This window comes from Orycteropus afer, unplaced genomic scaffold, assembly GCF_000298275.1.
Source record: "Orycteropus afer afer isolate SDZICR_OR568_19922 unplaced genomic scaffold, OryAfe1.0 scaffold00132, whole genome shotgun sequence".
NCBI lineage: Eukaryota > Metazoa > Chordata > Mammalia > Tubulidentata > Orycteropodidae > Orycteropus > Orycteropus afer.
The window spans coordinates 5,937,975-5,965,393 of record NW_006921719.1 but is presented as its reverse complement, the minus strand read 5'-3'; the positions used below and the strand labels follow the sequence as shown (position 1 = coordinate 5,965,393).

Genomic DNA, 27,419 nt, shown 5'->3' with positions numbered 1-27,419 from the left:
CCTGGAGGAAGTGCACCTGAAATGCTCCTTGGAAGCGAGAATGGCCAGACTTCATCTCACCCATTTTGGTCATGTTGTCAGAAGGGACCATTCCCTGGACAAGGATGTCATGCTTGGTAGGGTGGAGGGTCGACGAAAGAGGGGGAGGCCTTCAACGAGATGAATTGACGCAGTGGCTGCGATGATGGGCTCAGGTATAGCAGGGATCCTGGAGCTGGCGTGGGATCGGGCAGTGTTTCGTTCTGCTGTGCACGGGGTCGCTATGAGTTGGAAATGACTCAACGGCACCTAAAAACAACAACAAGTATTAGTATTAAATAAGTGAATAGACTCTGAAAGCCTAATGTTAGTAAGACTTTAGTTAATTGTCTCCACCATATTGTAGGCTCTGCTTTATCAGTGCCATACAGACCCAAAATCCTCTTAACTCAAGATAATAAAAGAAAAGCATTCTTAAATTGTATTTTTCAAAAGTTAATTTGGTGCCCATAAACTTCAGTTTTCATCTTCTGTTCATCATTAATGATAATACTTTTTACATTTCAGTTGCCAAATTAACAGAACTTGTTGAAAATTATTGATTATTTGTGTTGAGATACATAATTATTTAAAAATGCACATTTGTTTATCCACATAATTCTCCTTTTTGTTGTAGAGATATGTAGAAAACCCCAGCGTCATGGCCTGTTACAATGAGCTGATACAGCTGGAGTATGGAGAGGTGCGATCACAACTGAAACTCAGGTAAGTCAGCCACTTGTGGAAAGCTCACTGGGCCACACAGGCCAGCGTTGCAAGTGAGAACTTTGGTTGTGGATTTATTAGTTCATGGCTATAACTGACCTCTTGCTAAAATGGGATGTGGTGGTAGAGAGAGGTTGGCAGAGTGCCACCTCACCTTACTCAGACTATTCTGGAGTCTGCCTTGATTTCTGGCAGTCACCTTAGTGATTGGAGACCCTCTTTGAAATAAAGAGAACAATAATGCTAAGTGGAAAAAAAAAAGCAGGATACAAAACTATATATACTCAACTATGTTTTGTTTTTAAGAAAAATATAAATTGTTTTACTGTACACACACAGACACACATACGCACACAATTTATAAATGTTATCTCTTAGAGGTGATACTTTTTTGGTACTATAAATTGGCTGTTTTTTTTTTTTTGAGGGATTCTCTGGTAGCCTAGTGCCTAAGGCATTTGACTGCTAACCAGAAAGCTGGCGGTTCAAACCCTCCAACCACTTCTCAGAAGGAAGGTTGGGCAATCTACTTCTGTAGAGATACCACCTTGGAAACCCAAGGAGGGGTCGCTATGAGTCGGGTCCAACTTGACAGCACGTAACAACAGCAACAGCCTGTCTAGCAGTATTCCCTCTCCTCCCCTCCCATCCCTGATAACTAACAAAAAAGTTTCCTTCCATGTATAAACCTTTCCTTGACTTTTTACAATAGTGAACTAATACAATATTTGTCTTTTCTGTTATTGAGTCATTTCACTCAGTATTACGTCCTCCAGATTCATACACGTTACTTACGTGGTGTTTTGCAGATTCTACATTATTCTTTAGTGTTCCGTAGTATTCCATTTTGTATATGTACCATAGTTTGGTTATCTATTCTTCTGTTGTTGGGCACTTAGATTGTTTCTTTTTGCTATTATAAATAGTGCTGTGATGAACATGGGTGTGCATATATCTGTTCTTGTCCTGCCTCTCACTTCTTTAGGATATATACCTAGTAATGGGATTCCTGGATCAAATGTCTAATTGCAACTTTTTAAGGAATCACCATACTAATTTCCACAGCACTTGTATCATTTTACAGTCCCACCAGCAGTGTATGAGTGTATGAGAGTCCCAGTCTCTCCATATCCTCACTAGCATTCGTTATTTTCTGTCTTGTTGAACTTTGCCATTAGTGCTGGGGCAAGATGATATCTCATTGTTTTCATTTCATTCTAATGGCAGTGATTGTGAACATTTTCTTCATGTGTTTGTTGTCTGCTTGAATATTCTCTTTGGTGAAGTGTCTATTCATATCTTCTGCCCATTTTTGAATTGGGTTGTTTGTTTTTTTGTTGTTGAAGTGTTGGAGTTTTCTATAAATTTTAAAGATAAGTCTCTTATGAAGTATGTTGCTGCCGAATATTTTTTTCCCAATCTGTAGGTTCTCTTTTGACTCTTTTGGAGAAGTCTTTGGAAGCACATAAAAATTTAATTTTTAGAAGGTCCCATTAATCCAGTTTATCTTCTGCTGTTTGTGCAGTTTGGGTTATGCTTGATAGTCTATGCCATAAAGTAGGCCCCTAAATTTGCCCCAGTTTTTTTCCCTGAGGAACTTTATAGTTTTAGGTTTCACATTTAAGTCTTTGATCCTTCTGGAGTTAGTTTTTGTGTATGGTGTGAGGTAGAGATCTTGTTTCATTTTTCTGCAAATGGATATCCAGTTTTGCCAACACCATTTGTTGAAGAAACCACCTCTTGCCCATTTAATGGATTTCAGCCCTTTGTCAAAGATCAACTGACCATAGGTTGCTGGATCTATTTCTGGGTTCTCAATTGTGTTCCATTGATCTACTAGTCTGTTGTTGTACCAATACTAGGCAGATTTGACTACTGTGGCTGTGTAGTAGGTTTTGAGATGCAGGAGTGTGAGACCTACTACTTTGCTCTTCTGCAATAGTGCTTTGTTTATCCGAAGTCTCTTTCCTTTCCATATAAAGTTAGTGATTGTTTTTTCCATATCCTTAAAGAATGCTGATGGGATCTGGATTAGGATTGCATTGAATGTATAGATTGCTTTGGGTAGAATTGACATTTTCACAATGTTCAATCTTCATATCCACGAGCATGGTATGTTCTTCCATTTATGTAAATCTCTTACGGTTTCTTGAAGTAGTCTTTTGTAGTTTTCTTTGTTTAGGTCTGTTATGTCCCTGGTAAGATTTATTCCCAAGTATTTTATTTTATTTATTTATTTTTTTTGGTAGATTTTGTAAATGGTATTGATTTCCTTATTTCCTATTCAGCAATCTCTTTGCTGGAGTAGAGGAACCCAACCGATTTTTGTATGCTGATCTTGTATCCTGCCACTGTGCTAAATCTCTAAATTAGTTCCAGTAGAGTTTTGTACTCAGTCTCTTGTGTTTTCTATGTATAGGATCATATCATCAGCAAATAGGGATAATGTGACTTCTTCCTTACCAATTGGGATGCCTTTGATTTCCTTTTCTTGCCTTACTGCCCTGGCTAGGACTTCCAATACAATGTTGAGTAGAAGTGGTGATGGAGGGCATCCTTCTCTGGTTTTTGTTCACAGGGGAATGGTTTCAGTCTCTTTCCATTGAAAATAACATTGGCTGTTTGTTTTGGATATATGCCCTTTAATTATGTTCAGTAATTTCCCTTCTATTACTCTTTTTCTGAGAGTTTTAATAGAAATGTGTGTTGGCCTTTTCTGCATCAATTGTTATGATCATGTGCTTCTTTTTCTTTATTTTACTTATGTGATGGATGATGTTGATTGTTTTTCTAATGTTGAACCATCCTTGCATACTTAGCATGAACCCCACTTGATCATAATGTATTATTGTTTTTATGTGTTGTTGGAGTCTATTGGCTAGTATTTTGTTGAAGATTTTTGCATCTATATTCATGAGGGATATTGGTCTGTAGTTTTCCTTTTTAGTGATGTCTTTGCCTGGTTTTGGTATTAAGGTTATGGTTGCTTCATAAAATGAATTTGGGAGGATTCCATCCTTTCCTGTGTTCTAGAATACTTTGAATAGGATTGGTGTCAGTTCTGTGAACGTTTGGTAGAATTCTCCATTGAACCCATCTGGGACAGGACTTTTTTTTTTTTTTTTGGTAATTTTTGTACGACCTGTTTGATACCTTCTTTGGTCATGGATCTGTTAAAATTTTCCACCTCAGTCTGTGTTACTTTAGGAAAATAGTATATTTCTAGAAATCTGTCCATTTCTTGTAGATTTTCAAATTTGTTGGAGTACAGTTCTTCATAGTATCCTGAAACTATCCTTTTTATTTCATTTGGTTTGGTTCTGTTGCAATGTCACCCAGTTCATTTCTTATTCATGTTATTTGTATTCTCTCCCTCTTTTCTGTTGTTAAGTTTGCCAGGAGTTTGTCAATTTTATTAATAGTTTCAAAAAAAACAACTTGTCTTGTTGATTTTTTTCTGTTATCTTTCTATTTTCTTTTTCATTTTTTCCTGCTCGCATCTTTATTATTTCTATTCTTCTGGTGACTGTCGGCTTTTTTTACTTCTCTTTTTCTAATTGTTGGAGATACTGGTTTAAGGTGTTGATTTTGGCTCTTTCTTCTGTTTGGATGTATGCATTTGTTGCTGTAAATTGCCCTCTACTCAATGCTTTTGCTGTGTCACAGAGTTTTTGGTATGTTGTATTTTTGTCCCCATTTGATTCAAGGAATTTTTTCATTTAATTTTTTATTTCTTCAATTACCCAGTCATTTTTAAGGAGAGTGTTACTCAGTTTCCATTGATATTCCTCTTGTTCTGTTGATATTCTTCTTGTTTTGTAACAAGCATTGTGATCTGAGAAGATGCTTGGCAGTATTTCAGTGTTTTTAAATTTGTTGAGGCTTGCTTTGTGACCTAAGATGTGGTATATCATGGAGATGTTCCATGTGCACTGGAAAAAAATGTATGTTGTGCCATTGTTGAGTGATCTGTAGATGTCTACGTCAAGTTTATGGATTGTATTGTTTGGTTCTTCTGAGTCTTTGTTGAGTTGTTTTCCAGTTGTTCTATCTTTCATTGAAAGTGGTGTATTAAAGTCTTTTTTGTACTATGACTGTGGAGTGATCTATTTGTCTTTTCAATTCTGTTAAAGTCTAGTTTATGTATTTTAGAGCTGTTTCATTGGGTGCATAGATATTTCTTATGGTTATGTCCTCTTGTTCAGTCAATCCTTTAATCATTATATAATGCCCTTCCTTGTCTCTTATGGTGGTTCTCATCTTAAAGTCAGTTTTATCAGAAGTTAATGTTGCCACTCTTGCTCTTTTTTTGCTTGCCATCATTTGTCTGATATATCTTTTTCCAACCTGTAGTTTTTAGTGTAATTATGTCTTTGTCTTTAAGGTGTGTCTCTTGTAGACAGCATATTGATAGGTTATGTTTTCTTATCCAGTCTGTTATACTGTTTACACTTAGTGTAATTATCAAAAAGTATGAATTTGTTGCTGTCATTTTGTTATGTTTTTTCATGGTGTTGTTAATTGCTTTTTTCCATATAATTTTCTGTGCTGAGCTCATTTTGTTTATGAATTGAGTTGTCATTTCCTTCATTGCTATTGTTTTAGTATTTGCTATGTATTTGTGCTTGTCCTCTTTTTCAGTATGTTTGCATAGGTTTGTTATTATTTATTTAGTTTTTTAGTTACTGTGTGATTTATAATTCTCTTTCCAAGTTTAGAACAGTCCATTCTGTCTTGCAGTTTTCTTGACTTCCCTACCATTTAGAAGTTCTGTAACTACAGTATTTTTCTGTCTTCTTGGTTTGTACTTCCCCTCATTTGCCAATTGACGTCTCTGGCTCCCTGTTTAAAGAATTGTAAACTTATTTTACTTTGGATATTTCCATGACAGGGTTGGTTTCTGGGTTATATCACCATTTGTGTTAATGGTCAGTTGTTGTTTGCAGTTGTTGGTTCTCTGTCCAAAGGACTCCTTTTAGCATCTCTTGCAAGGTTGGTCTAGTTTTAACAAATTCCCTTAATTTCTGCTTGTCTGGAAATGTCCTAATTTCACCCTCATACTTGAGGGACACTTTTGCTGAGTATATAATTCTTGGTTGGCATTTTTTTTTTCTTTAGCGTTTTAGATATACAATCCTATTGCCTTCTCACCTGCATAGTTTCTGCCAAGAAATCAGAGCTTCGTCTTATTGGTTGCCCCTTGTAGGTAACTTTTCATTTTTCCTGTGCTGCTTTTAGGATTCTTTCTTTGTCTTTAGTTTTGGTGAGTTGGATGATGATATGTCTTGATGATTTTCTTTTGGGGTCTATCCTGTTTGGGGTTTGTTGGATTTCTTGAATGGATATGTTCTCATATTTGATCATATCAGGGAAATTATCTTCCCACAAATCTTTGACAATTTTCTCTGTGGTTTTGTTTCTTTCTTCCTGTTTTGGAATTCTGATTACACATAGATTATTCCTCTTGATGGTTTCCCACATGAATCTTAGTCTTTCTTCATTTTGTTTAGGTTTTTTGTGTGTGTGTGTGATCCCTTACCAAAGCTGTATTGAGGTATTTTTTATTGTCAGTCTCACTAATTCTGTCTTCCATTTATTCAGTTCTACTCCTTTGCATGTTCAATGTGTTATCTATTTCTGAAATTTTAGTATTACTCTTCTGGATTTCTATCTGTAGATTTTGTATCATTTCTGATTTTTCATTTATTTTGTCATTTTGTTCTTGTATTGTCTTCCAAAATTGTTCTAGGGCTTGGTCTGTTTTCCTTAATTTTGTCAGTGTTTTCCTTGATCTCTCTCTCCATCCATTGAAGGTACCCATATATAATTCTTTTGAATTCCTTATCAGGGAGTTCTAATGTTGCTTCCTCCTCAGGCATGTTTTCTGGGTCTGTGTCCTGGTCCCTTGTTTCTACTACTATATCTTGCTTCTTTGTGTGGAGTATGATGGTCTGTTGTCTCCAAGACATTGTAACATTGTTGTATTGATATTTAATTGGTGATTGTATGTTGGTGTGATTTGCGCAAGATTTTTTGTGTGTTTTGTTTTCATATATCTGAGTAAGCATGCTATTGTGCTCTTCTGTTCACCAGTTAGTAGTACTTACGTACTCATCACCTGTCTCTTGGTGAGTGTATAGAGAATGAGAGTGGGTGCACAGATCTCTGTTAGGTGTTTGTGAAGAGTACTTTAGGGTGAGTCAAGAAGACTCATTACCAACCTGTGGTATGCAGAGGACACAACCTTGCTTGCTGAAAGTGAAGATGACTTGAAGCACTTACTGATGAAGATTGAAGACTATAGTCTGCAGTATGGATTATACCTCAACATAAAGAAAACAAAAATCCTCACAACTGGGCCAATAAGCAGCATCATGGTAAATGGAGAAGAGATTAAAGTTGTCAAAGATTTCATATTACTTGGTTCCACAGTGAACACCAATGGAAGCAGCAGTCAAGTCATCAGATGAGGTATTGCACTGGGCAAATCTGCTGCAAAAGACTTCTGTACAGTGCTGAAGTGCAGCGATGTCTCTTTGAAGACTAAGGTGCCTAACCCAACCCATAGTGTTTTCCAGTCGCTCCATATGCATGTGAAAGTTGGACAATGAATAATAGAGATTGAAGAAGAGTTGATGCTTTTGAGTGGTGGTATTGGCAAAGAATACTGAACGTACCATGGACTGCCAGAAAAACTAACAGATCTATCCTGGAAGAAGTGCAGCCAGAATGCTCCTTGGAAGCAAGAAAGGCAGACTTCATCTGACCTATTTTAGTCATGTTGGTCTTTTTCAGGAAGAGTTTATTTACACCAGGGAATAATGTTAAAGCATTGTTATTCTTAACAAAAGTTTATGAACAAGCAGGCAGTTGCTTTCTTATTTTTATCTTCTAAGAGTACCTCCATTACTTCTTTTAGTGAATTCCTTATACAAGAAAAAAAAAAAGCAACATAAATGTCTCCTCATATAGGATTTGTTGAATGTATTGCAACATAACATAATGATACAATAAAATACACAGTTACAAGATATGATGATTAAAAGTTGTAATTATTGGCATAACATAGTTCACAAAGACAATGTTCTATACATACTACTGTGGTGGGAAGTGACTGGAGTCTTAAAAGCTAGCAAGCAGCCATCTAAGATCAAGTAGTGGTCTCTTCTCATCCGAAATAAAGAAGAGTGAAGAAAATCAAATGGAACAGTCCAGAGGACTAAGGGACCACACAAACCTCAGCTTCCACAATCCTGAGACTGCTACTGATTGCTTTGAAGAAGATCACAATAGAAGGTCCTAGATAAAGTGGGAGAATAATGTTGAACAAAACTCAAAATCATTGAAAAAAAAAAAAAGACTAGGTTTACTAGTCTAATAGAGACTAGTGGAACCTCCAAGACTGTGGACCTTAGTCACCCTTCAAGCCTGGAACTGGTATGCATGGCTCAGCTTTCAGCCGAACAACAGACAGTCCTGTAAGATGAATAGTACCACCAGAGAGATATGTAGTCCTTAGAACAATCAACCATATAAGATCAGAAGGGCAGCATTTGCCCAGGGATAAAGCTCAGAAGGCAGAAAGGGATAGGAAAGAAGGGTGAACAGAAACAGTAAACATAGGGAAGAAGTGGGAAGAGTACTGTTAAATTGTGAGGATTGCAATCAGTGCCACAAAACAAGATATATATGAATTATTGAAGGAATACCCATTTTCTCTGTACAGTTTCACTCAAATCACAATGAAAAGTGAAAATAATTATTGTAATTATTGATATCAAAATACATTAATGTATATTGTTAAGTAAGAAAAGCAGGTTATAAAACTGAAGCACATATGGAGAGAGTGTAACAGTTATGTTTCTCAAGGCTTTTTGGTTGTAATATTTTTTAGCTTTTGATTATGGAAAGTTTCAAACAGGAGTAGAATCATGTACTATATTGCAAAGTGCTCACCCACCAGTTTCCACAGGTATCAGTTCATGGCCAATCTTGTTTCATTTCTTGTTCTACCTGCTTATTTCCTTCTGGATTACTTTGGAACAAATCCCACGTATTACGTCATTTTATCTGTGGTTATACCTCTTTATAAACATGAAGATTTTACATGAGTAAAAAAGTGCCAATTTAAAAAAAAAAAACTTGAATAAAAGATTTAAAAGTTTACATCTTAAAACAATACTGTAGCACATGGTAGATTTTATATATGTATATATATATATATATATATATATATATGATACATATTTACATAAGATAATATCTAGAGCACTAACTGATATGACTCGGTGTTGAGATTTCACATCATTTGAGCTCATTTATTTTGTTAACAGCTTTATTGAAATATAATTCACATGCTACATAATTCACCCATTCAAAGCACACATTCAGTGGCTTTTAGTATATTCACAGAGTTATGCATCCCTGACCACAAAATAATTTTAGAATATTTTCGTTACCTCCAAATTCTGCACCCCTTAGCCATCACTTTCCAATCCTTCTATTTCTTCCATTTCCATCAGCCCTAGGTAAGCACTAACCTACTTTCTGTCTTCATATATTTGCCTGTTCTCAATATTTTATATAAATGGAATCATACAATAAGTGACCTTTTGTGTCTGGCTTCTTTTACTTAGCATAATTTTTTTTAAGATTCATCTAGACCATAGCATACATCAGTACTTCATTTTGTTTCATGGCTGAATAATAATCCATTATATGGATATTCCACATTTTGTTTATCCACTCATGATTGTTGGTAAGGGGAGGGACCAGGCCCCACTCCCAACAGGCAGAAAAGCAGAGGAAAGCGAAGCCAGAGGGGACGACAGAGCAGAACAGTGCCAGGGATCCAGCCAGGTAAGGAGAGGGTGAAGAGGTTTCGATCAGCTAAGGGAGACAAACTTGTCTTTCAGTTTGTCATACTGTTGTGGCTTGCATGTTGCCATGAGGCTTGAGGCTGTGCCACCGGTGTTTCAGTTGCCAGCAGGGTTGCACATGGTGCACAGGTTTCAATGCAGCTTACAGACAGAGAGACTAGGAAGAAGGAAGAGGCCATCCACTGCTCAAAGAATTGGCCAGGGAAGACTTTATGAATAGCAGAGAAACACTGTCTAATACATTACTATGCAACTTCGTGATAGCCCAGAAACATTATCTGATACAGTGCAGGAGGATGAGCCCCTTAGGTCAGAAGGCTTTCAGAATACGACTAGGAAAGAGCTGCATCATCAGAGTAGGACCAACCTTACTGATATGGATAAAGTAAAGCTTTTAAGACCTCCATTTGCTGACATGGCATGACTCAATTTTAGGAGAAATAGCTGCAAACATCCATTAATAATCGGAACATGGGGTATATGAAGAATGAATCTAGGAACACTGGAAGTTGTCAAAAATGAAATGGAATACTCAGAGATTGATATCCTCGGCATTAGTGAGCTGAAATGGACCGATTTTGGCCATTTTGAATCAGGTAACCATACGATCTATGATGCCAGGAATGACAATTAGAAGAGGAATGGTGTGGCATTCATCATTACAAAGGATGTTTCAAGATCTGTCCAGAAGTACAATGCTACAGTGATAGGATAATGTCCATATGCCTGCAAGAAAGACCAGTTAATAATACAACTATTATTGAAATTTATGCCCCGACCACCAAAGCCAAAGATGAGAAAAAATTGAAGATTTTTATCAACTTCTGCAGTCTGAAATTGGACCGAACATGCAATTAAGATGTGTTAATTATCACTGGTGACTGGAATGCAAATGTTGGAAACAAAGAAGAATCATTGATAGTTGGAAAATTTGGCCTTGGTGACAGAAATAATTCTGGAGATCTCATGATAGAATTTTGCAAGACCAGTGACTTATTCATTGCAAATACATTTTTTCAATAACACAAATGGTGGCTATACATGTAGACTTTGCCGGATGGAATACACAGGATTCAGATTGACTACATCTGTGGCAAGAGGTGATGAAAAAGCTCAATATCTTCCAAAGTCAAAACAAGGCCAGAAGCTGATTGTGGAACAGACCATCAACTGCTCATATGCAAGTTCAACTTGAAGTTGAAGACAATTAAAAAAAGTCCACAGGAGCCAAAATATGACCTGGAATATATCCCCCCTGGATTTAGAGACCATCTAAAGAATAGATTTGATGCATTGAACACAATGATCGAAATCCAGAAGAATTGTGGGATGACATCAAGAACATCATCCATGAAGAAAGCAAGAAGTCATTAAAAAGATGAGAAAGGAAGAAAAGACCATAATGGATGACAGAAGAGACTCTGAAACTTGACCTGAGTAGAGAGTAGCTAAAGCAAATGGAAGAATGACAAGATAAAAGAGCTGAACAGGAGATTTCAAAGAGCAGCTTGAGAAGATAAAGCCAATTACTATAATGAAATGTGCAAAGACCTAGACTTAGAAAACCAATAAGGAAGAACACTTTCAGCATTTCTCAAGCTGAAAGAACTGAAGAAAAAATTTCAGCCTTGAGTTGTAATATTGAAAGATTCTATGAGCAAAATATTGAATGATGCAGGAAGCATCAAAAGAAGATGGAAGGAATACACAGAGTCACTGTACCAAAAAGAACTGGTGGATGTTCATCCATTTCAGGAGGTGGCATATGATCAAGAACCAATGGTATTGAAGGAAGAAGTCAAAGCTGCACTGAAAGAATTGTCAAAGAACAAGGCACCAGGAATTGACAGAATATCCATTGAGATGTTTCAACAAACAGATGCCCCACTGGAGGCACTCACTCAGTTATTCTACGAGATTTAGCAGACAGCTACCTGGCCAACTGACTGGAAGAGATCCATATTTGTACCCATTCCAAGGAAAGGTGATCCCACAGAATGTGGAAATTATTGAACAATATCATTAATATCACATGCAAATAAAATCTTACTGAAGATAATTCAAAAACGGTTACAGCAGTATATTGACAAAGAACTTCCAGAGGTATAGGCTGGATTCAGAAGAGTATGTAGAACAAGGGCTATCATTGCTGATGTTAGATGGATCTTGGCTCAAAGCAAAGAATACTGGAAAGATGTTTACTTGTGTTTTATTGACTATGCAAAAGCATTCAATGGTGTGGATCATAACAAATTGTGGATAACATTGAGAAGAATGGGAATTCCACATAGACCTGGAGGCTGTCGTTTGAATAGAACAAGGGGGCACTGCGTGATTTTAAATCAAGAAGGGAGTGCATCAGGTTGTATCGTTTCACCATACTTATTCAATCTATATGCTGAGAAAATAATCTGAGAAGCTGGACTGTATGAAGAAGAACATAGCATCAAGATTAGAGGAAGAATCATTAACAGCCTGCGATATGCTGATGACAAAACTTTGCTTGCTGAAAGTGAGGATGACTTGAAGGACTTACTGATGAAGATTGAAGAATACAGTCTGCAGTATGGATTACATCTCAATATAAAGAAAACAAAAATCCTCACAACTGGATCTATAAGCAGCATCACGATAAACAGAGAAAAGATTGAAGTTGCCAGAGACTTCACATTGCTTGGTTCTACAGTCAACACCAATGGAAGCAACAATCTCAGGACATCAGGTGAGGTATTACACTGGGAAAGTCAACTTCGAAGGACCTCTTTCAAGTGCTAAGTAGCAAAGATGTCTCCTTGAGGACTAAGGTGTGCCTGACACAAGCCATGATATTTTCAATCACCTCATATGCATGTTAGAGCTGGACAATGAATAAAGAAGACCGAAGAAGAATTGATGCTTTTGAGTTGTGGTGTTGGCAAAGAATGCTGAAAGTACCATGGACTGCTAAAAGAACTAACAAATCTGTCCTGGAGAAAGTGCAGCCAGAATGCTCCTTGGAAGCGAGAATAATGGCCAGACTTCATCTCACCTACTTTGGTCATGTTGTCAGGAGGAACCATTCCCTGGAGAAAGGATGTCATGCTTGGTAAGGTGGAGAATTGACAAAAGAGAGGAAGGCCCTCAACAAGATGGATTGACACAGTGGCTGCAGTGATGGGCTCAAGTTTATCAGGGATTGCGGAGCCGGAGCGGGACTAGGCAGTATTTCGCTCTGCTGTGCATAGGGTTGCTATGAGTCAGAGATGACTCGACAGCACCTGACAAAAACTAACACAGAGTATGAAATGGTATCTCATTTACTGATGCTTATCTTTATTTTTTAATTTCTTTCAGTAAACATTTGCTATTTGTGCCATTAGTAAAACGTTTTCAGACACTAAGGACATGGGAAAATGCTCATAATATAAGACAAGTGAAGAAAGCTAGTCATTCCAGGCAAGCAAAATTTTGTGAAAATAATTTGTTTCAAATAATAGCTACTAACGATTGAGTACCTCCTCTCTGCCAGACTCTCCTCAGGGTATTTGATTGCATTTTCTTGCGTAGTCCTTATGAAGAGTCCTTAAAGGGTCAGAAGGTACACTTGAAGTTTCATTTATTTGCCCAAGGTGTCCCACAACTGGTAAAGAACTGTGATTTGAACCCTGAGGTGCATTTCACCCTGGCCCACTGCCTTCTTAGATTGGAAGAAAAGACACCAAAATTATCATCACTAATGAGTAGTGATGACTTGTCCAGGGTGAAGGGAGTGGCCCCGAGGATGTTTGTTTCTTTTTATATTTTTTAATATCCTTTCCTTCTTTTCTTGAATGTATATGCATTACCTTTATAATCAGACCAAAAAACAAACCAGCACTTAAATAATGTTGCAACATCCCAAGACTATTTGATTCTGCAGTCTTTATATTAATCAGTGCTTTATTTGTCTTTCTGTAAAGGGCTTGTAACTCAGTATTCACTGCATTAGAGAAAAGTCAAGAAGCAATTGAAATTACAAGTGAAGACCACATTATACAGGTTTGTTAATTTGGAATCTGTCCGAGTTTCTTGTTTTGTTTGCTTTCATTTTTAGCATTCTACACCTCTGATATGTATATATTTTTTCTTTCTGAACTTCAAGAGACCAAATATTTTACCTTAGAAGAATATCAGAGCAAAAGCTATAAAATATATGATTTCAAATAAATTCCTTATAGATAAGAAAAAAATAGTAAGGTGCTAGAAAAATGTTCAGTAGAAATAATACATTTGTATTTACATTTATCACTGTGCAAAGAGTTTACACGTAAAGAAATTTCCTAGAAATAATTTCAGAATTTCAAAACAAACACACCTAGGAATGATTGAATAAATTACTCTTTGTTGTTGTTGTTGTTGTTGTTGTTATGTGCCGTCGAGTCGGACCTGACTCATAGCGACCCCTCCTTGGGTTTCTGAGGCAGTATCACTACGGAAGTAGATTGCCCCATCTTCCTTCCGAAAAATTACTCTTTAGCAAAGTAGATTTCTTTAAGCGACTTAAGGTACATGACTTACACTTTTAGATAACAGCTAAAAAGGGAGTTGTACCAGAGAAATTGTTCTTTTGTCTGAGAAGAATTAACTCCACTTTAATTTTAGTTCTGGGTCCTCCAGTTCTCCACTTTAAACTTGTGCCTTTCTTGGTAATTGAGTTGATAGTGTCACCATTCAGGGATCAGTGCCCTGAGAGGCAACACAGGGCATTCGTTGAGAGCACAGACTTTGGTGTCAGGCAGATCTGTGCAACTTTAGGCATATCACTTAATCCATCTGAATCTGCTTCCTTGTCTATACAAAAGGGAATCATAATAATAGTAACCTGCCTTTCATAGTGGTGTTCTGAGGACTTAACAGATTAATGTTTGTGAAGTCCTTACTGTAGTGCTTAGCAAGGAAAACAAACATTGATAAGCAGTGTCAGTTACTGTTTTATCAGCAGCATCAGCATATGCACAGCTTTCCCCATACATGTTCTAGTCTTACAGCCTTATTTGAAATTTAGCCATAAAGGCTTATATTTATTTCTTATTTTATTCCTACTTTATACCCTACCCTGCCTTCTATATACATAATTCATTTGAATCGTGTGAGATAGGTAAAATACGTATTTCATTTCCATTGTGCAGATGAGTAGGCTGAGTCTCAGAGGGGCTAAGTGACTTGTGGAGGTTAGACAGTGTATATGGAGTAAGAGTAGCATCTGAGTTAATCCCTGAGGGTACAAATGGTTAAGCACTCAACTACTAGCCACCTAGAAGCACCTCATAAGGCAGGCCTGATGATCTGCTTCCAAAAGGTAACAGCCTTGAAAACCCTATGGAGCAGTTCTGCTCTGCATACATTGAGTTACTATGAGTCAAAATCCATTCACCTGGCAAGTAACAAACCCACTGCCCACCAAACCAAATCCACTGCCATCGAGTCGATTCCAACTCATAGGGTTTCTGAGGTGGTAAATTTTCATGGAAGTAGATTGCCCTCTCTTCCTTCCATGGAGTGACTGGTGGGTTTGAACCTCTAGCCTTCTGGTTAGCTGTCAAATGCCTTAGTCAGTGTGCCACCAGAGCTCCTTAACAACAACAGTCTGGTGCTATTCATTGTATCATAAACAACCTAATTGTATGTAGCAGTCTCCATTCAGATTCTTCCTCTGCCATTGTTTAAGTGAGAGTTGGTCCTCCCTGGAACCCCAGGAGAATAGGGCCGTAAGCCCAGCTAGGTGTCACTGGAGCAGAAACTGCTCTGGACTCCAAGGTTTTTCTAGGGTATGCTTCCTCCATATTGAAGGCCAAGCTCTGGAGCTTTCTGGGAATAAATATGATGGTTTTGGATGTGGACCATTTTGTCCTCTTTCCAGTTTATTTTAATTCACTTGATGTTTTTTTCCTTTTGTCTCCCCCACCAGTATGCAAATCCTGCATTTGAAACAACTATGGGCTATCAGTCAGGTGAATTAATAGGAAAGGAGTTAGCTCAAGTGCCTATAAATGAAAAAAAGGCCGACTTACTTGATACTATAAATTCATACATCAGGATTGGCAAGGTAAGTAAGAGGTAAGGAAGGACCTTTGTTACTTTTAAATAACAAAGAGGGAAGGAAGAAGACTTAGAGCTCATCAAGCGTTATACTGCCAGGTAATCTTAGTCTTACTCTTCCCAACAGCCTGGGGAAATGTAGGTAGTATTAGCCCTCTTATCCTTATTTTGCAGATGAGAAATCTGAGGCCAAGAAATCTTGTGTATGATCGGATTAGCCAATAAGCAAAGTAACTTTTTTTTTTTTATTATTTTTATTGTGATTTGGGTGAAAGTTTACAGAGCAAATTCATTTTTCATACAGCAGTTCACATACACTTTGTCTCATGACATTGACTACAATTTCCCACAATGCAACAGCTCCCCGCTCACTTCCTCCCCATAATTACCTCTTCCCTGTGTCCTTTCTTCCCATGCACTATGCACTCCTGCCCCCTCAGCTGTCTCCCTGTACATAAACAGCCCTTCTATTCTTCCATGATTGATCTCTCCAAGGAGTGTGTCTACCTAATGTCAATGTTCAGCTCATATACCTTCTTTTGTTTGGCTGGAAGCCCTTGGAGTGAGTTCAGTTCCAAACCTGAAGGGCAGCTAGGTGCCATAGTCTCAGGGGTTTTACCAGGCTCTGACCAGAAAATCTGGTCCTTTTTTTTTCATTCTTTGCTCTCAAATCATTCAAATTCAAACTCTCATTTTGATGGTTTTTTTTTTTTTTTTTTTTTTTTTTAATTTTTGAGCTTTGTTCCACATTGTTCTCAGCAGAGTAACTTTTAAGTGACCTTTCAAATCACCATTTTCTTCTTTGTAATAATTGATCTAAATGGTAGATATTGGTAGATGGTTCTGGGTAAAGAGTTGCCAATGAGGCAACACATTCTCAGAACCCAGATGCACCCAACAGTTCTCTGAGCCTCATTGATTCATTTAGCATCTTTTGAATACCTGCTGTGTGCCAGGCATTCTGCTAGATCCTGGTACAGAGGAGAAAATGAAAAATTCCTACCTTTAGAGAGCTTATTTGCCAGCATGGAAAACTGACAAATAAAAACATTCATTACACAATACTGTGAGAAGTCCTGTAATCACAGTGCTGACAGAGACAGGTGTGGTCTGAAAGGTTACTCTCTTCTGAGACGACTTGCAGCATCTCACTATTAGTAAGTTTTGAAACATGATAGGAAAAAAAGAAAAAAGAAAAGTCTGTTGATTTACACAGTAATTCTTGGCGCTTTCTGGTGGGCTACTTCTTGTTTTTGGAAGTTGGATTCGAAAACCCAAACTTGTTGCTGCTATCAAATTGATTCTGACTCACAGCAACCCATTAGGACAGATTAGGACTGCCTCATAGGGTTTCCAAGGCTGTAATCTTCATGGAAGCAGACTTCCACCTCTTTCTCCCAGAGTGGTTGTTGAGTCTGAACCACCAGCCTTACAGAGTAGCAGGCAAGTGCTTAACCATTGTGCTACTTGGACTCCTATTAGAAGTTATGTAGGGCCTCTTACCTAATTATTCAAAACATCTAAAAATTAGTGACCTGTTCTCCTGCCTGCTCTGTGGAGGCCCCAGTGGAAGGGATGCCCTCTCCTCTGTGTGGAAGAGCATTGGCTCTTCCATAGCACAACTTAGGCCAGGATTTAAATCGCCCATTTGGATTGGACACCTTGAAGACACTGGGAGTGGGCTCATTTCCTTCTGTTTTCGTATGGCTCTGAGCACACGGGAGTGTCTTGAAATGAGAATGAGGAAAGCACAGGTAGCTGCAATGGCCCCATGATGTTTTATCAGGGAAATAACAAAAGTAGACACTACTAGGAGATTATTTTGCCTTCAGCTTTTCTGCCACAGATGATGCTTTTCTTATTAATGAGTGTATAAGGTCTGCTGGAAAGAGAAATGAAGAATGAATGAAGAGACCCTTAGGTGTTTAGGTATACTAAGGAGTTAGATTTAATGTTTCCCTTCATGGTTGAGAAGGGTATCCTCAGAAGGGACCACAGGAGGGCAATCGTCCCTGACTGTAGCAGACTTGAGAGAGGGCTTTACCATGACCATCCAATCTTGATATTTAGGTTCCTTGCTGCCATTGAGTCAGCTAGTGAGTTTTTAGGGTTTTCTTTTTCCTTTAAATTTTATTTATTTTATCATTGTTGAGAATATACACAGCAAAACGTACACCAGTTCAACAGTTTCTATATGTACAATTTAGTGACATTGATTACATCCTTCGAGTTGTGCAGCCATCCTCACCCTCCTTTTCTGCGTTGTTTCTTCTCCATTACATAAACTCACTTCCCCATCTGATCTTTCAAGTTGCTGTTGTCAATATGATCCCATATAAGTAGTTCTTAAAAGCATAATTTCAAGGCAGACCTTTATTTATTTATTTTTTGTCTGCCCTCTAGTTAATGATTTACCGTTCCGTACTCACTATTTTTACTAGTTAAGCTAAACTTTTGTTTAGTTTTAAGAAGACTTTCCAAAATTCCAAACTCCCTGCCCTTGAGTCAGTTCCGACTCATAGCAACCCCAACCGGGTTTCCAAGGCTATAAATATTTACTTAAACAGACCACCTCATCTTTCCTCCATAGAGCAGCTGAGGGGTTTGAATGACTAAACTTGATAGCAGCCAAATGCCTTAATTACTGTACCATCAGAGCTCCTTTTAAGAAACTTTAGGGGATATTTTAAGGTTTAAAAATTCTCAGGACAAAAACTGCAGTGGTTCATCTACCCTCCATGGCTCCATGGAAATTTGAAATTCTGTTCTGCATTTTCCTCTTTTGATCATGATTCTTCTATAGACTCTTTGATCAAAACATTCAGTAATGGCAGCCGGAAACCATCTAGTTCTGGTCTCATGGCAAAGGAGTCAGTTGTCCATGGAGGCAATTAGCCACACAGCCAGTGGTTTTGTTGAATATGTGAGTTTCACCTGAGAGTGATTCTGAGATGATTTCATGTACCTTGATCCAATGACATTTAATGAGCTATTCCATGTTTCTTTCACATAATGCAAGTAGAGATGGGGCAGGAACATTCAGTTTAGATCTGTGAGAGTAACTTCTTGCCTCTACTGGAGTTATGCTGTTGGGCACTGGGTACAAAGGGCCTTAAACTTGAACAGCAGGCTTGTTCTCTAAACTCTATATTAAATGAGCATAGTAGATACAAAAGGTTATCATAGTCTCAGTCCCTATGCTGCTTGTGATAGTTGGAGCTGTGTGTCAACTTGGCTGGACCACAATTCTATGTGGTTTAAGCAATTGTGATGTGGGTTGTTCCAATGATGGGATCAGATGTATATGTTCGGAGCAGCCATTCCATTGAAAGGGAGTTTCCCTAATGGTGTGGTCTGCTTCCAGTATATTTGTGGACATCCTGGGAAAAGAGACACTCTTCTGTGGATTAGGATTCTGTCGTGCTGCCTACAACTGTCAGTGAGAGAACAATCCACCATTCAGCCTGGAGATCTTGGATTCGTCATTAATTGAAGTCAGCAGCCAGTATACTGCCTGCCAACCTTGAGCTCCTCAGCCCCTGCAGGAGCACAAGTCAGGAAAAGCCTCCAGCTTGACGTTTGATCCAAGAACTTTGGACTTGCCAGCTTCTATAAGTGTGTGAGCCATTTTTCTAAGATAAATTTCTTTCTCTCTCTCTCTGTATAAGCTCTACTGGTTTTGCTTTTCTAGAGAACCCAGTCTAACACATTTGGTACCAGGAATGGTTCTAGAGAGACATAAGGATGGGCTTCCTAAATTGGCTCTCCAATTTGATTAATCGTAAAGGCACTGATGATCCTGCCTCCATTAGTAAAGAGGGCCCTGCTAATCCATGGCGTGAGGTGGCAACATTTATATGCAAAATAGCACCACCAGTAGATCAAGTGCTTGTGAGACGTGAGACTCTGGGTGATCGGATATTTGATACTTTTCTGCAATTTTGTCAGCATGAGGAGTATAAGGAAGCTAGTTGGTTGGCTACTTACACTAGACAAAGTGTTACATCAGAGATCGGGCTTGAGCAGGATCTGAAAGCACAAGTAAGTTGTATGAGAAAGTGGCCCAAATGCCTATGGTCTCCACTCCAGTCACATTACCTTCCCTCTCCCAGTCTGCACCTATGGCTTCATTGGGAGTTCCTTATGATCAGTTGAGTGAGGAAGAGAAAACTCATGCCTGGTTTACAGATGGTTCTGTGCGATATGCAGGCACCACTCGAAGTGGGCCTCCAATGGGCAGAACTTCGAGCAGTGTATCTGGCTGTTCACTTTCCATGGAATAAGAAATGGCCAGATGTGCAATTGTATATGGATTCATGGGCTGTAGCTAATAGCTTGGCTGGATGGTCTGGCACTTGGAAGGAGCATGATTGAAAAATTGGTGACAAGGATATATGGGGAAGAGGTACGTGGATAGATCTCTCTGAATGGGCCAAAGGAGTAAAGATAAAGATACTTGTGTCTCATGTGAATGCCCACCAAAAGGTGACCTTGGCAGAGGAGGACTTTAACAATCAGGTGGATAGGATGCCACGTTCAGTGGAAACCAGCCATCTTTTTTCCCCTGATACTCCGGTCATTGCTCAGTGGGCTCATGAACAAAGTAGCCATGGTGGCAGGGATGGAGGTTATGCATGGGCTCAGCAACCTGGACTCCCACTTACCAAAGCTGATTTGGCTACTGCTAGTGCTGAGTGCCCAATCTGCCAGCAGCAGAGACCAACATTGAGTCCGCAATACGGAACCATTCCTTGAGGTAATCAGCTAGCAACGTGGTGGTAGGTTTATTACATTGGACCACTTCCATCATGGAAAGGATAGCATTTTATTCTTACTGGAATAGTTACTTATTCTGGATATGGATTCGCCTTCCCTGCACGCAATGCTTCTGCCAAAACTATCATCCATGGACTTACAGAAGGCCTTATCCACCATCATGGTATCCCACACAGCATTGCTTCAGATCAAGGGACTCACTTCACAGCAAATGAAGTGCGCCAATGGGCTTATTATGCTCATGGAATTCACTGGTCTTACCATGTTCCCCATCATCCTGAAGCAGCTGGCTTGATAGAATGATGGAATGGCCTACTGAAAACACTATTATGGTGCCAGCGAGGCGGCAATACCTTGAAGAGTTGGGGCAATGTTCTCCAGGAGGCTGCATATGCTCTAAACCAGAGCCAATATATGGTTCTGTTTCTCCAGTAGCCAGGATTCATGGGTCCAGGAACCAAGAGGTGGAAACGGGAGTGGTACCACTCACTATTAACCATGGTGACCCACTCAAAAAATTTTTGCTTCCTGTCACTCCTACCCCTATGCTCTGCGAATCTGAAGATCTTAGTCCCAAAGGGAGGAACATTCCCACCTGGAGGCACAATACTGATTGCATTAAACTGGAAATTAAGAATGCCACCCAGCCATTTTGGCTTCCTCATACCTCTGGATCAACAGACAAAGAAGGGTATTACAGTACTTTCTGGTGTGATAGATCCTGATTACAGGGAAAATTGGATTGACACTATATAATGGAAGAATATAATATAATGGACACTATATAATGGAAGACACTATATAATGGTAAAGAAGAATATGTCTGGAATACAGGAGATTCTTTAAGACGTCTCTTAGTACTACCATGCCGTGTGATTAAAGTCAATGGAAAATTACAGCAACCCAATTCTGATATGACTACTAATGGCCCAGACCCTTCAGGAATGAAGGTTTGGGTCACTCCACCAGGAAAAGAACCACGACCAGCTGAGTTGCTTGCTGAGGGCAAGGGAAATACAGAATGAGTGGTAGAAGAAGGTAGTTCTGACTATCAAGTACAACCACATGACCAGTTGCAGAAACGAGGACTGTGATTGTTATATTTCTTCATTGTATATGTGCATCAAGTATTTTTGCTTCCTTCTGTTATGAACTGTGAAATGTAAATAAGGTTAATGTGTTTCGGTTGTACATGTGTTAGTATATCATGTTAGGTGCAAATATGACTTTATAATTGTCCTTATTTAGAGATTACATACAGTTAAGAAGTCACATAAGTGTACAACTGCCAAGTTTACAAGGGGTGGACTTTGATAGTTGGAGCTGTGTGTCAACTTGGCTGGACCACAATTCTGGGTGGTTTAAGCAGTTGTGATGTGGGTTGTTCCAGTAATGGGATCAGATGTATATGTTTTCAGCAGCTAGTCCATTGAAAGGGAGTTTCCCTAGGGCTGTGGCCTGCTTCCAGTATATTTATGGACATCCTGGGAAAAGAGACACTCTTCTGTGGACTGGGATTCTGTCGTGCTGCCTACAACTGTCAGTGAGAGAACAATCCACCATTCAGCCTGGACATCTTGGATTTGTCATTAATTGGAGTCAGCAGCCAGTATACTGCCTGCCAACCTTGAGCTCATCACCCCTTGCAGGAGCACAAGTCAGGAAAAGCCTCCAGTTTGACGTTTGATCCAAGAACTTTGGACTTGCCAGCTTCTATAAGTGTGTGAGCCATTTTCCTAAGATAAATTCCTCTTTCTCTCTCTATATAAGCTCTACTGGTTTTGCTTCTCTAGCGAACCCAGTCCAATACACTGCTTTATTTCAGAAAGGAACTTGGTTATGTTATACATGTTTCAGAGTTCTTGGGGAGAATAGAAAAGCAGACATTTGTCCTTTTTCAGTAACTTGTTGATTTGCTGACAGCACTGCAGAACACAGGCTGCTTCATTGACTAGTATTTTGAGGTGAAAGAATATATAATCTTTCTAATTCCATCTCCCTAGGGAAAAGAGGAGCTTGTTGAAGAGTCATCCATTCCTGTGGAACAGTAGAAGTCTGTGGTCAGTGAGGATAAGTCAAACATGCACTGAGAGTAAGCTAGAGAAGAGACTTAGGAAGAGGTCAGATGACTGGGGTAGAGGGATTGGAGTATTAGGTTCTAAGTGTGCCAATAAATTGATGTTCTTGGGAGCACAGGAGAAATTCTGAATATTCAAGCAAAGAACATTTCAAACACTTAACCACTCACATTAACAATCTATATCCATTATCTTCAGCCAACAGCTCCTCTTTTGAGTAAAATTAATACTATTAGGTATGATTTTCAGCCTCTGCACTCATACTTCCTTGTATTCCCATTTATATCCTTCTTGACTCTGTTCTCTTTTTTACTTGCCCAAGGCTTCTTAATCTATCAAGGTTCTAAAACCTAATCGCATCTTCTCAGATACTAACATTGTCTCTTTTCTCTTTTAGAAATGTTGATTTTTTTTTCCCTCAGAAATTGTGTCTTCTTTTTTCCCTGGCATGGTAACTATATGTACATGTCTGTCTGTGTGCATTGCATGCCAACAGGCTGTGTCTCAAACTTCAGCTATTAGACTGCTAGAAATGAGACATATTCACCCCCTGTCACAGCCATTCTCTGGGTGCTACATTCATCGGTGATTGAGCTGGACACGTGTGGTGCTTACAGTGTTGGCAAAATGAAAGCCATTATTATTTATTAAAAGTAACCATTAAATAATAACATATTCCCAGATGATAACTGCTTACCTTTCTCCAAATTATCCATTCTTATGCCACTGAGCTGCACTGAAGGAATTGGTGAAGAACAAGGGTCCAGGAATTGATGGAATACCCATTGAGATGTTTCAACAAACAGATGACCTATTGGAGGTACTCACTCGGTTATGCCAAGAGATTTGGAAAACAGCTACCTGGCCGACTGACTGAAAGAGATCTGTATTTGTACCCATTCCAAAGAAAGGTGATCCCACAGAATGTGGAAATTATCAAACAATATTATTAATATCTCATGCAAGTAAGATCTTACTGAAGATAATTAAGAAAACAGTTGCAGCAGTATATTGACAGAGAACTTTCAGAGGTGCAAGCTGGATTCATAAGAAGACGTGGAACAAGGGATATCATAGCTGCTGTCAGATGGATCCTGGCTTAAAGCAAAGAATGCCAGAAAAATGTTTACTTGTGTGTTATTGACTATGCAAAGGCATTTGATTGTGTAGATCATAACAAATTGTGGATGACATTGAGAAGAATGGGAATTCCAGAACACTTGAGTGTGCTCATAAGGAACCTGTACATTGACCAGGAGACTGTTGTTCGAACAGAACAAGGGGCACTGCATGGTTTAAAATCAAGAAGGGAGTGCATCAGGGTTGTATCCTTTCCCCATACTTACTCAATCTGTATGCCGAGCAAATAATACGAGAAGCTGGACTATGTGAAGAAGAACATGGCATTAAGATTGGAGGAAGAATCATTAACAACCTGCGCTATGCTGACGACACAACTTTGCTTGCTGAAAGTGAGGATGACTTGAAGCACTTACTGATGAAGATTGAAGAATACAGTCTGCAGTATGGACTACATCTCAATATAAGGAAAGCAAAAATGCTCACAACTGGACCTATAAGCAGCATCATGATAAATGGAGGAAAGATTGAAGTTGTCAAAGACTTCACATTGCTTAGTTCTACATTCATTGTCAATGGAACCAGCAGGCAGGACATTGGACGATGTATAGCACTGGGCAAGTTGGCTGCAAGGGACCTCTTCCAAGTGCTGAAGAGCAAGGATGTCTCCTTGAGGACTAAGGTGTGCCTGACACGAGCCATGATATTTTCAATCACCTCATATGCATGTGAGAGCTGGACAATGAATAAGGAAGACTGAAGAATTGATGCTTTTGAGTTGTGGTGCTGGCAAAGAATGCTGAAAGTACTGTGGACTGCTAAAAGAACTAACAGATCTGTCCTGGAGGAAGTGCAGCCGGAATGCTCCTTGGAAACAAGAATGGCCAGACTCCATCTCACCTACTTTGGTCATGTTGACAGAAGGGCTCATTTTCTGGAGAAAGATATCATGCTTGGTAAGGTGGAGGGTTGATGAAGGAGGGGAAGGTCCTCAATGAAATGGATTGACACAGTGGCTGTGTTGATGGGCTGAAGTATAGAAAGGTTCATGGAGTTGGTGCAGGACTGGGCGGTGTTTCATTCTTCTGTGTATAAGGTAGCTGTGAGTCAGAGATGACTTGACGGCACCTAACAACAACAGCAACATATCACTGATCAGATGTGCCATGGTTCAGGTAGATGGTGTGTTGAAGTCACTGATACCTCTGGCTACCTTCACTCTCCTCAAGGGCCTGGACAGCTCCCAAAGCTTCTGCTCTGCCACAAGGCCTTGCTGGGTGTTGCTGCTGTCTAGAAGACTCCTACACAGCATCTAAAGATCTGCCCTTCCAAGCCTCTGCTGCTGGCTCCTGCCACCCTAACCATGCCTGTTGGGCTCTCTTGTCACCATGCTACTCAGGCCTCTTCCCTACACAAGTAAATGTTATGGCTCTTGTAGCTCCACTGGCATGTTTCCTGCCCAGAGGAATTGAGTTCTACCCTGCTGTAGAAAGACTCTTACACACAGTATCCTCCAAAGCAACCCCTACACAGAGCACACTCAGGCCTTTGCCCAGCATGGGCAAGTGATACAGCTCTTTTAGCTCTGCTGGCAATCCTCCTGCCCAAAGGTGCTCAGCTCTTATTCCATGGACCAGGCAGGCTTACCACTAGTCTCTCGCCATCTTCAGCATTTGCTCTTTCTTCTGGGTCTAGGAGGTTCTCAACACAGAGACTCAGGGTCCTTGATCCAAAGGACACATTCTGCTCCAGACACCTTCTTGATGATAGTTAGGGCCTCCTAAACCTCTGTGGGATTAGCCCTTTTAAGCCTAGCAGGATGGCAAAACTAACCAATGCCTTTCACAGGCCATAGTCACCTTATTTGCATAGTTAAAGTAAACTGTCCGATCCCTGCAAGGGTTTTACATACCTTATTCATGTAATCCTAGCCAGTCATTTTGTGGGAGTTATAAGACTCTGGGTAGGGGAAGGGGCAAAAAAAAGACCATGGCTAGAAAGTCCATATAATAGTAATTCCCTGTACCATAATACCATTGTGCTGCTGCAGAACTCTTCTAAGTTTTCAAAAATCTTTACCTTACTTGGCTTTCATGATTCATCTCCTTTCCCTGCTCACTGACTTTCCCTTCTCCAACTCTTCATCCTTCTGTTCCTTCCCATGATCACTAGTGCTCTGGCCTCTGCCCCCTTCTTTTGTCCCTCTGAAAGCTCCTTTGTTATTGAGATGTCTTTTCTGTTTTGTGTAGATGTCTCACACCTCCCTGGCTCCAATCCCAGCCTCTTTTCCAAGGTCACATTCAATATCTTGCCATCATCTTCAGATTAACTTGTTAGACATTTAGCTTGTCTAACGAATTTTCTCCCTATATAAACAAACAAACAAACAAAAAAAAACAACCTTCAAGCCCCTACTGCCTCTGTTCATGGACTGTCCTCGCAGTTGCTTAGATTTAGTTCCTAGAATGGTTTTGATTCCTCACTGCCTTTTGACCTCCTCCACCAAATCTATCACCTACCATTGGTGTCTACTGTCTGGGCCTGATTTTACTCAGAGCTGCTTTTTGTACCTGGCTGGGATTATTGTGGCTGAATCCAGTTAGGTCTCCTTGCACCAAGATTCTTGATTTCCAGTCTACCCAACACTACTGCATGGTTCATCCTAGTGAGTTACCATTCTTATCATGTCACTCCTTCAGTATAGAGCTCAGTACATATAGTCCCTTGTCCTGGCTGTGAGAATTCCAGAATCTTGCCTCAGCCTACATTCTCCATGCAGTAAACAAAAGCCCCAAGTATTCCTTGGCCATTTCCTTTGTGTAGGCATTTCTAGGATAGGACAGCATGATGATGATGATTTAATTCTTAAGACAATGGGCACCAAGAAAAGAATAGCTTTTCTTTCTCTGGCATCAGAAATAGCCAGAGAGCCCAGGTTTGTGCTTAGTTTGCCTTGAAGCAGAAGGGAGATGTGGGCCCCTACTCAGTACCATTCTGAAGGTAGCTCAATCAAGAGAGTAAGGCCTCTGCAAAACAACCTGCACCAGAATGTTTGCAGTGTGTCAGAACTTTGCTGAGGGTTTATGTGCGTCACCTAACTTAACCTTCATAACAGTGTTTTATGGGGAGGTATTGTTAATTATTTTTAGAAACGAAAACTTATTTCTAACCAAAACAAAACCAAACTCACTGCCGTGGAGTCAGATCCAACTCATAGCAACCCCTCCTTGGGTTTCCGAGGCTGTATCACTACAGAAGTAGATTGCCGAGGAGTAGCTGGTGGGTTTGAACTGCAAGCCTTCTGGTTAGCAGTCAAATATTTTTTGTTTTCATCAATGACTGAAAAACTTAGAGGCAACTTTGTTATCGCTCAAAGTCATTAATTGTCCTGTCCCTATACATGGACTGTTCTGTTCAGCTTTGGGCTGAAGTAGCTTATTATACCTTTGCCTGGGATTTATCAACCACCCAAGTCTGTTCAGAGAGGACAGGAAGAGAAAATCATGACTATATTTGTCTTGGTATCTGCGAGGCATAGGTTCCAGGACCTCCCACTGATAACCAAAATCCACTGATGATCAAGTCCCTTACATAAAAGGCATATTAATTGCATATAACCTACACGTGTCCTCCCAAATAGTTTTAATCACCTCTTATTGTTGTTGTTATGTGCTGTCGAGTTAGACCCGACTCATAGTGACCCCTCCTTGGGTTTCCAAGACAGTATCAGTTCAGAAGTATATTGCCCCGTCTTCCTTCTGATGAGTGGCTGGTGGGTTTGAACCGCCAGCCTTCTGGTTAGCAG

The 27,419-nt window shown here is 39.5% G+C and overlaps 1 protein-coding gene across 1 annotated transcript in view; it reads left to right on the top strand.

The window, feature by feature from the left end:
• The window catches only part of PDE8A (phosphodiesterase 8A), a 259,288-nt gene that overhangs the window by 176,439 nt on the left and 55,430 nt on the right, over positions 1 to 27,419 (top strand). The window contains exons 6-8 of the mRNA XM_007945121.2: positions 656 to 744; positions 13,562 to 13,640; positions 15,550 to 15,687. Of these exons, the coding sequence (XP_007943312.2) occupies positions 656 to 744; positions 13,562 to 13,640; positions 15,550 to 15,687 (306 nt within the window). The remainder of the gene's footprint in view (positions 1 to 655; positions 745 to 13,561; positions 13,641 to 15,549; positions 15,688 to 27,419) is intronic.